The sequence below is a fragment of the Falco cherrug genome, chromosome 6 (genome assembly GCF_023634085.1).
Source record: "Falco cherrug isolate bFalChe1 chromosome 6, bFalChe1.pri, whole genome shotgun sequence".
NCBI lineage: Eukaryota > Metazoa > Chordata > Aves > Falconiformes > Falconidae > Falco > Falco cherrug.
In genome coordinates, this window is record NC_073702.1 from 17,663,937 (window position 1) to 17,678,096 (window position 14,160).

A 14,160-nucleotide genomic window follows, 5' to 3' on the forward strand; every position below is an offset into this window, starting at 1 on the left:
GTGCTGAAGAATTTCAACTACAGTTTAAAAAAGATATATTTGTTAAAGCACACTTTTCTACCAAGGATATTGACTTCATTAAAACTGTAGTAATTCAGATATTTTACGTGGTATCTTTTAAATCAGACTGTTTGTTCTTGTGTTTGATGTTGTGATCTCATAACTATTGTTTTCCGATTTTAGCCCCGAGAAAAAGGTCGGATGCGTTTTCACAGACTCCAGAACGTCCAAATTGCACTTGACTATTTGAAAAAACGCCAGGTATGGTGAAAATTTTAGTGAATAATGATAATGAAAAGTATGTCTCCTCTAGCTGATAAATAAAAAATATGCCCAGGTTGGTCTTTTGTGCATGCTGTGTAACAGCTGCTGGTGTAGACGTGGCTTGATCTTGCGCTTGAGATGGTTAAGAGAGATGTAGCAAAGGTAACTTTACATAACCCTTCTGTGAGCAATAACATCAACACACTCTGTGTGGTATATGATGTTAAAGAGGAGAAAATAATGAGGAAGGTCCTCGGGAGTTGCTTATAGTAGATTTAACTATCTTTCATGTTGCCCAGACACTAGCTGGTATGCAGTTTTGTTCACAGTCTAATTTTTAGTGTGAAATTTCAGGGTCAAAAGAAATTAGAATGTTGTATGGGATTTCCTTGGTTTGATTATATTTGTTTTGGGAAAACTTTCTCAAGCCTTGATCCTCATGTAAGTAAAACTGGTGCCCTTGAAAGGCAGCAGTCACCTGGGCTGTGGAAGATTCAGGCTTAATTCCACCTGTGTCACCCTTAAGCCAAACACTTGAAACACACACTGCTGGGCAGTTCTCCACTGCTGTGAGTTTCTTTCTGCTTTTAAATTTCTTTTAAACACTTACAGGATTTTTGTTTTCTCCCTTTGCAAAATGGCAGTAATAAAAAATGTCCAAAACATGGAAGGAAAAACTGTACCTCCCTATCTATCCCATCCAAATCAATGACACTGGAAATCTGTTTTTTGATTGGTTGGTTTTTTAATTTTTTAAAAATTTAATTTGCTAGTTAAAAGGTTTGAAAAAAATTGAGGTAGCAAACCACAGACAGATACTTAATTTGGTTATAAAAATTAATGTCTTTTCGTATTTTGAGTGAAATTGCAAACTGTCTTTCGGGACACCAAGTGATGTGTATGTACTGAGAACTCAATCCTGCTTTGCTGAGTTCAAAGCAAACTTCTGTTAACCTAAGTGAGCCATTGAGCGAACACGCTATGAAGTAAATGTATGGCTACTTGAAAGGACAGTGGCATTTTTATGCAGCAAGACCTTTGGACTTGTGCTGCACTGTGCCTTACTTATGCACGACAGACTGTATGTATTAAAATACAGGAGTTGTATGATCAGGTCATCCTCATGTTTGTGAATATGTGTGCGTGGTTGGGAGCTGCAAGTCTCCATCATGCAGCCATTGGTTGTGATCTGAGGATTTTTGTGCTCTCTTTAGCCTCTCAGTTTCATGAAGATGGCTGTACTTTACTATACAAAAGCTTTTGGGCTTTGGTCTCCTTGGCAAGTTGTCAGTGGAACTTGCATTTGATTAAAGTTTCAGCCTCCTATTAGGTGTTTCTAAACTGTATTTAGGAGGTAACTTGCTCAGGTTGGCGGTATAACCTTCAAATACAATGCTTTGTTGTGATTGTAAGACAGAGCGAGCCTATATATTGGTAATTTTGAAGCCTGACTTGGGAGAAAACAATGAAGAAAAAAAAATAAGGCCTATTTGACTATCTTGTAGAAATTTGCCAAACAAAAGCAGTTTGTATAGTGCAGTGGGAGAAAAACATTTAGATTTGGTTTTAATTTCTTTTTTGAACTGTGGAATACACTCTCTTCCAGAAAGAATGGTTTTGATATATTTTGGGGTTTTTTTCCTAATAGTTAGGATGATGTCTGCAGATCAAGAGAATGACATGCCTTTGCTTGTTCAGTTGATAGCAGGGTATACGTAAAAAGCACATGCATGTAACTTTACTAATACAAGCATAAAATGCCTTTTAGCTGAGTCATCTTTAATTGCTAGGCTATATGGATGCATAATACATATAGAGAAATTAAATGTAATAAAAAATATGACAAAAAAAGAGGAATTATTGAACTCACTTTGGATGTGAGTTTATGAGAGTGGCAATAATTTCAGCCTTTGTTTTAATCCTGTTAACCATTTCATGTTTATAGCAATGTGAATGAGTACAGCAGCAGAAGCGATAGTAATCGTTGTCATTATTAAGCCATTGGTTATTTTAATGTGATACTAAATTCCTGGTTTTATCAAGCAAGACCATTTTGTTTTAGCAAGTTAGTTCTCCTGCTGTTGAATTCCTGCTTTGTTGCAGGAAAATGGTGGGAGGAAGAAAGGCAGTGATAGTTTACCAGGTCTCTGCTTTGCCCTGAGACTGATACACCAGTTACGGATCATCATATTATTGTTATCCTTTTCCCTTCTATCATAACTTCCCCTTCTGACAAGGACCGAGGTGAAGGGTATTTGGCACAGGGAGCAGATCTGCTGGCACAGTGAGAGCTGAGGAATCTTCTCATCTCAGTGTGGGTGGGAGAGGGCAATTCCTGGCAGGCCGGTTACAGCCAGAGTACAATTCCTCTCTGCTTTTGAGAACTGAAAAAAACCCAACAGAGTAGGCTCAGGAAGTGAGTAATTAATCCTTTATAGTTGTGCCTGTGTAATGCAGCATGTATTTGTGGCACATTTATTTCAGTTTTGTCTGTATTTTCTTTCCATGATGACAGGTGAAACTGGTGAACATTAGAAATGATGACATAACAGATGGGAATCCCAAATTGACTTTGGGGTTGATATGGACCATAATTTTGCACTTTCAGGTAAGCCTGGTTTTGCTTGACAGTATGTTTTCAGTCAGATTCTTCCATACAGTTACAATGGATGTGTCAACTTAGACAGAACTCCATATAGACTGTGAAAAAAAATAAATTAGGTCTGTTCTCTAACGTGTATTTGATGGCTTTGATGATGCATCTTATTTTATGATGTAAACTGACTCCGAAGGTGGTGTTTGTTTGCTAATTTCCTGCCTGTGAAGTGAGAGAAAAACGGGATCAGTTCTGAACATAGTTAAAAACAATAGTTAATGTATTCCTTCCAGTGTTTGGATAAACCAGCCTTGTTTTATTCTACAGACTTCTTCTTCTGAGTATCAAAATATATTAAAAAGTTTTAAATCTTTTTTCATTTTGGATCTGAATTTCTTTGGATCTGAGGTACTACTGTCAGCCTTTTCAGGCAGTTCGTAACACTTCAGCGTCTGTTTTTAGCCCCAGCAATGGTAACGCAGGTCACACTAGGTGGCACTCTGGTTGTTGTACACCGGTGGGATTGTGTACAGTATAATGCAGGCTTACAGTGTCTGGTGTTAAATTGCTTCTCAAAATGAGGCTTTCATAATGGCCGTGGCTGTAGATGATGTAATTCAGATGACAGATAATTCCCATTTAGTGACTGTGTCATTGTTAGCGATAAACTCCCTGCTGTGCAGGCATTTTAGATGTTTAGAAAATTACACGATCACATAAAAAGCCTGGTTCACTTAGAAATATCCTGCACTGGATTTATGACTGGAAAAAAACTTCTGAAAACAACCCGAAACCAGAAAGGCTACTAGGATCTAATTTGCCTTTCTGCAAATCCTAACAAGGAATAAAAGACATGAATAGGGCCAATGTGGCCCTGGTCTAAACAGCCTGCACGGCTTAGCCCAGGCCAGTGCACAGGGCAGGAGAGAAACCACTGACTGCTCGCCACTAGTGAGGACCTAAGTGCCCTCAGCTCCTCCCTGTCGTGCCAATCTTTGCTCCTGCACAGTTATATGGAGGAAGAAGCCCGGGCTTAAATATATTTAAGCATGACCCACAGAATTAGGTGGGTGACTGAATGTTGCTGTGTTTTAAGAAATAAAGGTTATTAACTGCTTATTAATAGAGGCTGGTAGAGGATGTTAAACCTTTACTTGATGTATGTTTTATCTTTCTGAACCTAAATAATAGATTTTTGCAGGATGAAGTTTTTAGTTTTTCTCACTAGCTGAAGCACAGGACATCTGGCACAGTTCTGGGTGCTTTTAAGAAGTCATGAAAGTTAGTGTTACTAGTTACAGCTGTAAAAAATGATGAGAAGAAAAAACATTTATATAAAATAAACTATATTATATTATAAAATAACTAACTCAAGTGAACTGTTGTGACAAGGAGTTTCCCCTGTAGGTAGCCAGCTCCATGTGAAATTTGTTGAAGCATTTAAATTGTAGCTGAAACATGCTTACTTCACTCTGTCCTGACCTCCAATAACTACCAACTCAACGTCTACCAATACAATTCAGATCTTGCAGATCTGTCAGAATAGAACAGAATACTTCAGCTGGAAATGATCTGTAAATACCTAGTCCAACTGACCACTTCAGGGCTGACCGAAAGCTAAAGCATGTTATTAAGAGCATTGTCCAAATGCCTTTTAAACACTGACAGGCTTGGGGCATCAACCACCTCTCTAGGAAGCCTGTTCCAGTGTTTGACCACCCTCTCAGTCAAAAAATGCTTCCTAATGTCCAGTGTAACCCCACCCCTGGCACAGCTTTGAACCATTCCCATGTGTTCCATCACTGGAAACTGGGGAGGAGAGCTCGGCACCTCCCTCTCCAATTCCCTTCCCTGGGAAGCTGCAGAGAGCAAAGAGGTTGCCTCTCAACCTCCTTTTCTCCAAACAAGACAAGGCCAAGTCCTTAGCCACTCCTTACAGGACATTCCTTCCAGCTCTTTCACCAGCTTTGTTGCCCCTCTGTGGACGCATTCAGGGACTTTATTTAATTCTGAAATTGTGGGGCCCAGAACTGCCACGCTACTCAAGGTGGGGCTGCACCAAAGCTGAATACAGGTGGATAAGCGCCATTCTTGACCAGCTGATTATAGAGTGTTTGATGTGCCCCAGGATGCTGTTTGTCCTATTGGTGAGCTTTTTTTTCCTTTTCAAAATAGTATCTTAAAAATAAGTGTAAAAATGATTTTAAGAATGACTAGTGATTCTTGGACTAAATATTAAGCCTCATTAGTAAATATGGAGTAACTGAAGAACAAGATTTTTTTAAAAAATACTTTTTGTCTTTTTGCTATTGATGGCTACAGTACCTACACTGAGTGCAGAAGGGATTTGTAAAGTGAGGTAAGAGGCATCCTCTGTGCTAGTATGTGCGACCCCGATGTTTGCCTGTATGCCACTTCTTTTGAAGTACATGGCAATGTGGTGTCATTGACGCCTGTATATGGCTGATATGGGCTCAGAATTGATAAGGAGGTTCAGAAGAATGTGCATACTTACACCTTACATTTTTTTGTCTTCACTTAGATTTTGAATGAGGGAAGAGTCTGAACAGAAAAGTCTTAACAGCAGAGTCTTCACAAAGGGATGAAGCTTCATGACAACAACTCTGTTTGTGCATGGAGTAATCCTATAGGTATTGGGAAAGTTGTGATGAGATTCAGTTTGAAATTAAGACACCTAAAGGCAGGTGCTTATGGGGAGCCATGTTCATATATATTAAATGTCTATACTTTCCCTCTAATCTGATAATCTGAATGATAGAGGGTTAGTCTATACAGCTAGTATAGCCTAGAGAGTGAGTCAACTAACCAGCTACCAGAGGCTCGTTCCATTTGACTAAGCAGACATCTATCTGTGGTGTTGGAGATTTATGAGACACCCACATGAGTACAAGAAACATGATGTAGGTCTTATGGGAGACCCACTGTCATCTGGGAAGAGACAGATCAGGCAAGATAAACTGCATCTTAAATGGTGGTAAACATGCGTAGCAACAGATTTGAGGCCTGGAGGGCTAGCCAGTACAGTGGTGGTGTGGTTTAACCCCAGCCGGTTATTAAGTACCGCACAGCTTCTCACTCACTTAGCCCTCACCCAGAGGGATGAGGTGGAGAGTCGGAAAGGAATGTAAAACTCGAGGGTTGAGATAAGAACAATTCAATAATTGAAATAAAATAAAATAAAACACAATATTAATAATACTAACTTGTAATTAAAAGGAGGGGGGCAAGGGGAGAGGAATGAAATCCAAAGGGAAGAGAGAAGAGAATACTAGTGACACAGCACAACTGCTCACCACCCGCTGACCGATGCCCAGCCAGTCCCCAAGCAATGATGCCCCAGCCCCAGCCAGCCCTCCCAGTTTATATACTGAGCATGATGTTCTGTCACATGGAATACCTCTTGGGCTAGTCAGGTCGGCTGACCCAGCTGGTCCCCTCCCAGCTTCCCACTCCCCTCCAGCCCTCTCGCTGGCATGGCCTGAGAAACTAAAAAGTTGTTGACCTAGCACAACCACCACCCAGCAACAACTAAAAACATCACTGTCCCATCAGCATTGTTTTTACACCTAATTCAAAATGCAGCACTGCACCAGCTACTAAGAAGAAAATTAACTCTATTCCAGCTGAAGCCAGGGCAAGTGTGTGAGGCTGGTCGAGCAATTCAGATCACTGGCCTAGAGCACCTACTGAGCTATTCAGTTGTGCAGCATAGGTGCTTAGTGTGATCTGAGATGACACATCATATTCAGTAGCATATGCAGTGGGAAGCAAGTTTCCTTAGGTCCTGTGGTATACGTGCTATTCCCGTGTAGATATCTGTTAGTTACAAGTGTCTCAGATGTTCTGGATGGTCAATTGACTTTCTTCCTATGCCTCTACTTCAGGGTGTGAAACATTGCTGTTCAAGATCCGTTGGTTTTACTAACTAGCTCTCCAGGGCTTTTCATTCGGTTTCCTAAAGACACCTGGGATTTGAGTGACATCTGAGGTGTGCTAGAGTATCCAGGACATGCATGTGGAGTTCTCTGATGAGACAGCAGATCTATGAGAGACCCATGCTCTTCTAGGTTGCAGCTGGAGGCCAGGTGGGATATAGCAGGATATCTCAAATTGCTCTAGAAGCCCACGTTCAGGAAACTACATCCTGCCTCTACTGGCTAAAACCGTCTCTTCAGGACCTAGCCAGCGTGTAAACATGAATGTGTGGACACCTATGTTGGGGTGTCTTAATCTGAACTACCACTTAATTTCTTTAATTTTTCCTTAATTTTAAAAAAAAAACCAGCATTTGCATAAGTAGTTAATTTCTTTGTGAGTATAAGGAGCTGTTTGCCATGTGATGTTACTGCCTCTGCTCCATCATTTATCTGTATTCTACTAACACTGCAGCCTGGGAGGTAGTCAAGATTACAGGGATTTTTTTTTGGCTGCTGTTTGTGGCTTCTTGTTTCTCTTGAGTCATGGCACTTATCTGGAGGCTAATACTTCCTCAAAACAGAAAATCCTTCTACGTATTGGAATGGATTTAGGAATGTTTTAGGGGAAAAACATGATGAACAAAAATAAAAAATTATACACATTTGAGGATTGCATTTCTCTTGCATCTGAATTATGCCTAGAGATGGTTATAGCTCTTTGACTTGGTACCCATAATTAGATGAATATAGATGTTGTTCTGTAGTTATACCACTGACTTCTGCAGCTGCACAAGTCCAGAAATCTTCTGTATCCCAAATAATTACATATAAGATACAGAAAAGATGGTATGGGAAATCTGGTGGTTTATTGAGTTGAACATGTTGGAAAATAGTTTATCCTGTGTGTGTTGAAAATCCTGGAGACATGTATGTTGTTAGGTTTTAGGCAAACTTTCAATGTATGCATTTCACATGCCTTTAATAATATGTGGCTTTTTTGAAATTCAGTTTCATAATGCCATAACTACTGGAAGTTATTTTCCTGGCACCTGGAGAATGTGTTAAAACAGATCACAGTGTTTTGTAAAATTATAGGCTGTATGTATAAATATCCTTCTTTAACACCTAGTACATTATGACATTGGACATAAGCAACTATAAATGAAGGGAGAATTTGGCCTCAGTAAGTAATCACAATTTTAGTAGGATAATTTCAGTGAAAATTGGTGATTATTTCTTTTCAATTTTCAATTCAATTCAAAAAAACTGCAAACATTCTTTAATTTAACAAATGTTAAATATTTAGAATAGCTTGCAGTTGGTTGACAAGAACATGCCAAAACAAAGCAAAACCTGAAACTTTAAACTTTCAGGCATCTAAAATAAGACCTTTGTGAACTCAGACCTTAAAAACTTTCTGGAGCTTCAAAGTCATGAGTCAGTAGACTTTTTCTATTTCAGTTTCATCATCATTTTGAAGCTCGGGAATTGCCATGAAACACTTTTCCTTCCATTCTCCCCCGCTCCCTGCTGTCAGGCCTCTTTGCAGGATGCTGCTTTTGAAGGCTCCAGTCAGTAACGTTTTTGTCCAGATGTTACAGCACCATCCAGCCCCCACTGGCCAGATGGTTGCTTTCTCTCAGGCCTCCCTGGGGCACATGTAACCTCTTCACATTCCTCTTGTCAGCCAGCAAATACTTTTTTTTGCTGCTGACTCCCCATAAACCTTCCAGCAAAATGCATCCGTTATCAGTCTGCCCCAAAGCAGTCTATGGACTGTTCATTTGGTCCAGCAGATCAGCTGTTAAACTTTTACCTGTCTGGGCAAAAGGGTAGGAAGGGTGGATTTGTTTGTAGATGACTTGGCTGAGATAAAGACAGCTACCCAAGTGGTTTCTCAAGTTCCTGATACCTCTTAGTGCAGTTAGGTGTTCAGAGCCTGCAATGCAGGTAGTAATTTTGAAGCACTCTTTGTGTTGGTCGTGAAGGCTGTGTCCTTCACGCAGGGTGGACAGAGGAGGAGACGGCTCAGCTGTGGTGGCCCATTCCAGTAAACGCTGTGCAGAAGGCGGAGGAATAATGGGATGTTCTGGGACTTGTGCACCTTCCTCTGCTTCAGCAGCTCTGCTGTGAAATCTGATAGAGGTCGCCATACAACAGACATGCTGCCTGCTTTGCTGAGGTGGCAATGTGGAGTTGAGAGGGCTGGGTCTGGTCTTCACTCCGTTGTCCTGGCATCTGTTCTGCTGGCTGCAGCTGGCTGATGGCAGCTGGCTGTGAAGCCTGCCTCTGGGCCCTGCCCGAGCTGTGGGCCTTGGAGCCCAAGCACTGAAGTTTAATCTGCCTCTGCTTCAAAATAGGTAGAACAGTTCAAGGTCTGATCTTGTCAAAGATTTAAAGATGGAGCTATGTGGCCACTTGTCTAACCTCTGTCTATAAGTGGTGGTAGGATAAACTGTATTCCACCAGGGAGCTGCAATTCCCAGTCATTCACTGTTGCAGCAGACCTCTCATTCAGCACATGGTGGGGTTTATTCTTCCTGCATTTCATTCCTCAGCTGAACTGCTAGTTATCTCTTCTGGAATTCTTCAGCAATTAAAAAAAAAAAAAGAAAAATTGCTGACTTTCAGGTAAGAATATGAGTATGGAGTTCTTCCAGTTTCTGGTACTCCTCTGAGTCACAGCAAGGACGAGAGGCATTAGGGCTCATCGCAGGTTGTATTTAGACTTTATCTCTACAAATGGTGCGATATCTGTAGCAGGATAAGATTTATGAGCAGTTAGCTCATCTGTGTGGATTCTCTTCATCCCTAATCCCGTAAAACCAGCAACAAGGAGCAAATTCCTCTCTTTGTAAGCCATCTCACTGGTTATAAAACCTCTCCTGTTGAGAGTCATGACTTTTGGTAGCTCAGTGGTACCTGAAAGCTAAACAGCAATTTTTGAGATTTTGAGGAGTGGTTGCCAGAACAGCACAAACAGCTCCAAATACAACCTTTTGTTTGTGCTGGCAAGCCTTTATTTTTTGCCTTGTTCTCTATCTTGTGCCGCTTTAATTTTCACTTTCTCTTTGGCTTATGTTTATCTCTCTGTCATTCTGCATGTGACCTTTGGGCTGTGCAACAAAATGCTTGCTGATTATCTGGTATGCTGTTTTAGTACCATGAAATGGCACGTCTCATTTATGCTAAATGCTCCATTGCTTTTGCTGTGTTGCATAAACACAGGGGAAAAAAAAGAGGGGGAAGGGATCTTAGATCCAAAACTATGTGAAATGCATTCCTAGTAGGCTTTTGATAAAAGGGATCAGGTGTGGTTTGATGGCAAAGTGGAATAACCTTTCCTTTACAACATTTGCTAACTATACAAAACCAATGATAAAGCATAAGTTAGCAGTGTGCAAAGGATGAATGGTCTCAGCATTTTGCAGACTAACAAATACGCAGATATTCAACTTTGCCATTATAATGTCCCACGTTTAGAACATAATGCATTTCAGTCACAGACGTGCTCGACAACTTAGAGAAATCTATGGTTAAATGCAAACCTGTGCAAATCTGAGTGAGGTATTTCATGTATCAATGTTCATCTTTTTTCTGCCATGCCTTAATGTTAACCTCTTGTTTGTGATTAAGCAACCTCTAAGACAGATCAAGTTGCAAACAAGTATTGGTCTAATCCTTTATGCATGTTATACTTCTTAAGGATTTATGTGCCAGAAAAAGTCTTTTGCTAATCTCCCCTTAAAACTTCCCAGCACTGGTGAGTATAAATTTGTATCTTTAAGGTTTGTGTTTTGTGTGTTTTTTTTTTTAAAAAAAAGGGAAAGAAACACATCAATCCTATTTCTAGCAGCTTTGATCATCTGAATCTTTGACTTTAGCAAGTGCTGAGCTTCCATTGCGGTCTAGTTAGATGTCTGAGACAAAGCCCCTGGTGTGGTTAGGTCTTGCTATTTTGTGGTGGTTCTCATAGGCTTCAGTTGTAGTCTCTTTTGATGCTTTAGAAGATCATATTTCTTTGCTCTAGTAGGCATGTTTTAGAAGAGATTTCAATTTCCCCTTTTCTGAATTTCCAGTTTAATCCCGTTACATCTGTGTCTTTCATTGCTGAGACTGAAGTTATGACTTCATAGAACGTCAGTTAGCCGAAAGTGGTCATTTTGCCTTCAGTTACTTGCACTTTCATTTATCATCTTCCCTTAATGTGGAATACGATTTTGCCTAGTTTTTTTATATAAAACCCCATAGCTGATATAAATGCAATTTGTCAGTTCTTTTGTCCTTGGTCTTTTCTTTGGTTCAAGACCATAATTGACTTAGTTAAAGTGACTGTAAAGTTTCTTTTCTGTTCATGGAAAAACAAGGAACAGTAGAAAGAATTGTTAATAGAAACATGATAGCCTTCTCACTCAGAAATGGCTGCTATGTGTTGCTAAATTGGTTATTAAGTATCAAAAATACATATTTCTTACCTAACTCTAGGAAGATAGGCACGAATACTGCTAATAATCTGTAAATATGTGTTTGGAATGCATTACTCCTAGTTATATAGTTATAAATAATATTTAGAAATGGTTGAATTCTAGGACTAGCTGCAGTTATACCAGATGCACGCAACTAAATTCACCTGGAATATGCAGCAATAAGCCAGGATTTTTGGGAGCACTGAGCTTGTAACCAGTGTTTCAGAATGAGTCTTGTATTTTTGCTGTCTCAATTTTTTAATTCCACTTCAGAGGCAGCTGATTTTCTGAAAAGGTGAATTACCTACTCTTAAGAAAAAATAATCAAAATTTAAGGTATGTATGAAAGAGGATGTACAAGATTCTAAATTACTGATTACATTACAAATTGCACATTGTCAGTTGTAAAATAACAACACATTTCTTCTGACCTGTCTTGAATTACATTTGATTTGATGTTTTTATGACAGTGTGCTACTGATTCTAACAGGAATTTTGAAATAACAGAGAATGCTTTAGAGATGTTTTCTGTTTGGAAGAAGGTGGGATCATACTGATTGTTAAACAGATGTAAACCACTTAAAGGAAATACATACTAAATCACATTCCATTAAACCTCAGTAAATAGTCTAACATTATTTAGAAACCTCTGTGCCCATGTGTCTTAATTTAAATATGCACTTGCATTGAAAATTTAAATTTGCATTATTTTTAAGCAAATTCTTAACTCCTGTGAAATTTGTGGAGGAAGAACAACGTTGGCAGTGTACTTGTGGCAGGCTGTATTTACTTTAATACGTTTTTTGATTAGACAGTTAATACAGCATGAAAACTCAGTATTGTTCATTCAAATGCTCTTGACTTTAACACTTTACATGATTTCTACTTTATCAAGATAATCATAATAAGTTTTTTATAAGAGTGCATAGTGTCATATTTTAATATTATTACACTATGATCTTTTTAACCATGTATTATTGTTATTAGACATGTTGTTGTTAAACAAGAAGCTATATCTGTGTGAAATGAAATCAGTCTTGGTCCGTTGCACTGCAAAGTCCTGAATCATCTTTTTTGATGAGAGAGGAGAAAGAGGAGGTGTATTTTCAAGCATAAAAGCCATTTGTTCGTACAAACACAGTGATGTCATTTACAAAAACTTCTTTTTTTTCATGTTCTTTTTCTGTTAATTAAGGGGGAGGGCATGTCAGGACCCTACTCAGTCCCATGTGGGAGTGTGTTTTAAGTCAGAGTCTTCTGGCCTTGGCTGAAAGTCACTTTTCTAAGCTGACCAGAATACAGCTTTTTCACTGTGAGTAAAGGGTGCAAATGTCACAACCACATCTGTATGTTGAGCATACTACAAATGCAAATACAAATCGAGGCCATGAAAGAGTGTGGTCGTAGTGTAAACATCTACTTTGAAAAGAAACACGTTAGCGTTTTGCCTGTATGTAGCTGTCCATCTACCAGTGGTACACAGCATTCTGGAACAGCCTTCTAGTCCCTTGGTGTTACAGTAAAAGATTTCCCAAGCATTACCATCAGTTTTTTTCCCAGTGTCCTGAGAGTAGTCAGCAATGAGCGTCTGTATTCTTGGAAATTCTTTGGAGCCTGATCTTACTTCTATATTGTATTATACGTTCTAGATCCTGTCAGTAAAATGTCGTAGAATACTTCAGTGGAACTGGCCCCTGGGGATAAAGTCTCTGGGTTTCATTATTGCAATTCCTTTACAAATATAAGCAAGGGAAACTCAAAGGTAACACGTGATAGTGCTTGGCAAGTCACTCAGTAGTTCCTTCTCAGCATGAGGATCTGTACACATGTACCCCTGCTGATGTTTGTTGGTTTTGGTAGGTTTTGTGTATCAGTGACAGAAATGAAGTGGAAGCTTAAAAATGTATTTTCCAAAGTGTGCTGGTGATAAGACTTGTTTGCATCTTAATAGTGTTCAGTTCTACTTAGTTGCAGTTGTAGTTGGATGCTTCTTAGCTGTTACATTCAGAGCTACACAAAAATGCCTACAGAACAGGAGCATGGGAGGAGGGTAAAGCTCCATTTTTATAGATCAACTTTGTGGACAGTTTTCTAGATAGACTGGCTCTTGTGATTTGTTTCACCTTTATCTGCTGGAAGGTTTAAATTTGCTGCAAGGTTCCGGCCCCGAGTACACAGCACCACTGCCCTGAGCAAGCTGTTATGCTTTTATGATAGTAGTGAAATAGCAGGTTATTTATAGCTGACAAACCAGTGAAAAAATCACATCAGCTGCTATGAAAACTCCACATACAAATAAAAATTTGACCCCCAACAAGCTGTCAGAGCAATCTCTGATCCTTCACTTTAATCTTCCCATCTGTGGATCATTGGATACGTAATAAAAACATAAGAAGTGCAAACCAAATCTGCTAACTAAATCCCTGCTATTTGCTGTGCTGCTTGCTTTTGGACTCAAGAGTGTAACTAATAGTTTCAAAGGTTGCTGCATGTTTTCCTACTTTATTTTGCTCAAGTTATTAAATGAAGGGGGAAGTTAAAATGCATGCAAGAATTTTCTGTTGCTCATAAATGCTGTGTCATCTCTGTGAAAGGCCATCAACATTACAGCCCAGTGCTGAAGCAGTGATGTTTATTTAAGAGGATTGGTGGCCAGAAATAAGCCACAGTGTCTAATCAGACACAGGCCCTGCCTGGGCATCGTGCCACAACGTTTATTGCGTGTGCATTTCTCATAAGCAAAATGGCTACGTACTGAGGAGGATGAACGTGAAGTCTGGAAGAAATTAGGTGCAAACGGCAGTTCTTAACTTTCTGAGGAGGATTTAAGTGTATGTAAATATACTGGAATGAATGAGACTGTGCAACTGTGAGTTACCGAAAGCTAAATGGGGAA

At 39.5% G+C, this 14,160-nt stretch overlaps 1 protein-coding gene across 9 annotated transcripts in view; it reads left to right on the forward strand.

Annotated features, from left to right (window-relative positions):
* Positions 1-14,160, forward strand: part of DST (dystonin) — a 303,406-nt gene that overhangs the window by 115,980 nt on the left and 173,266 nt on the right. For all 9 annotated transcript variants that reach the window (XM_055714785.1, XM_055714788.1, XM_055714794.1 and 6 more), the window contains 2 exons: positions 184-261; positions 2,780-2,872. In XM_055714785.1, coding sequence (XP_055570760.1) covers positions 184-261; positions 2,780-2,872 — 171 coding nt within the window. The remainder of the gene's footprint in view (positions 1-183; positions 262-2,779; positions 2,873-14,160) is intronic.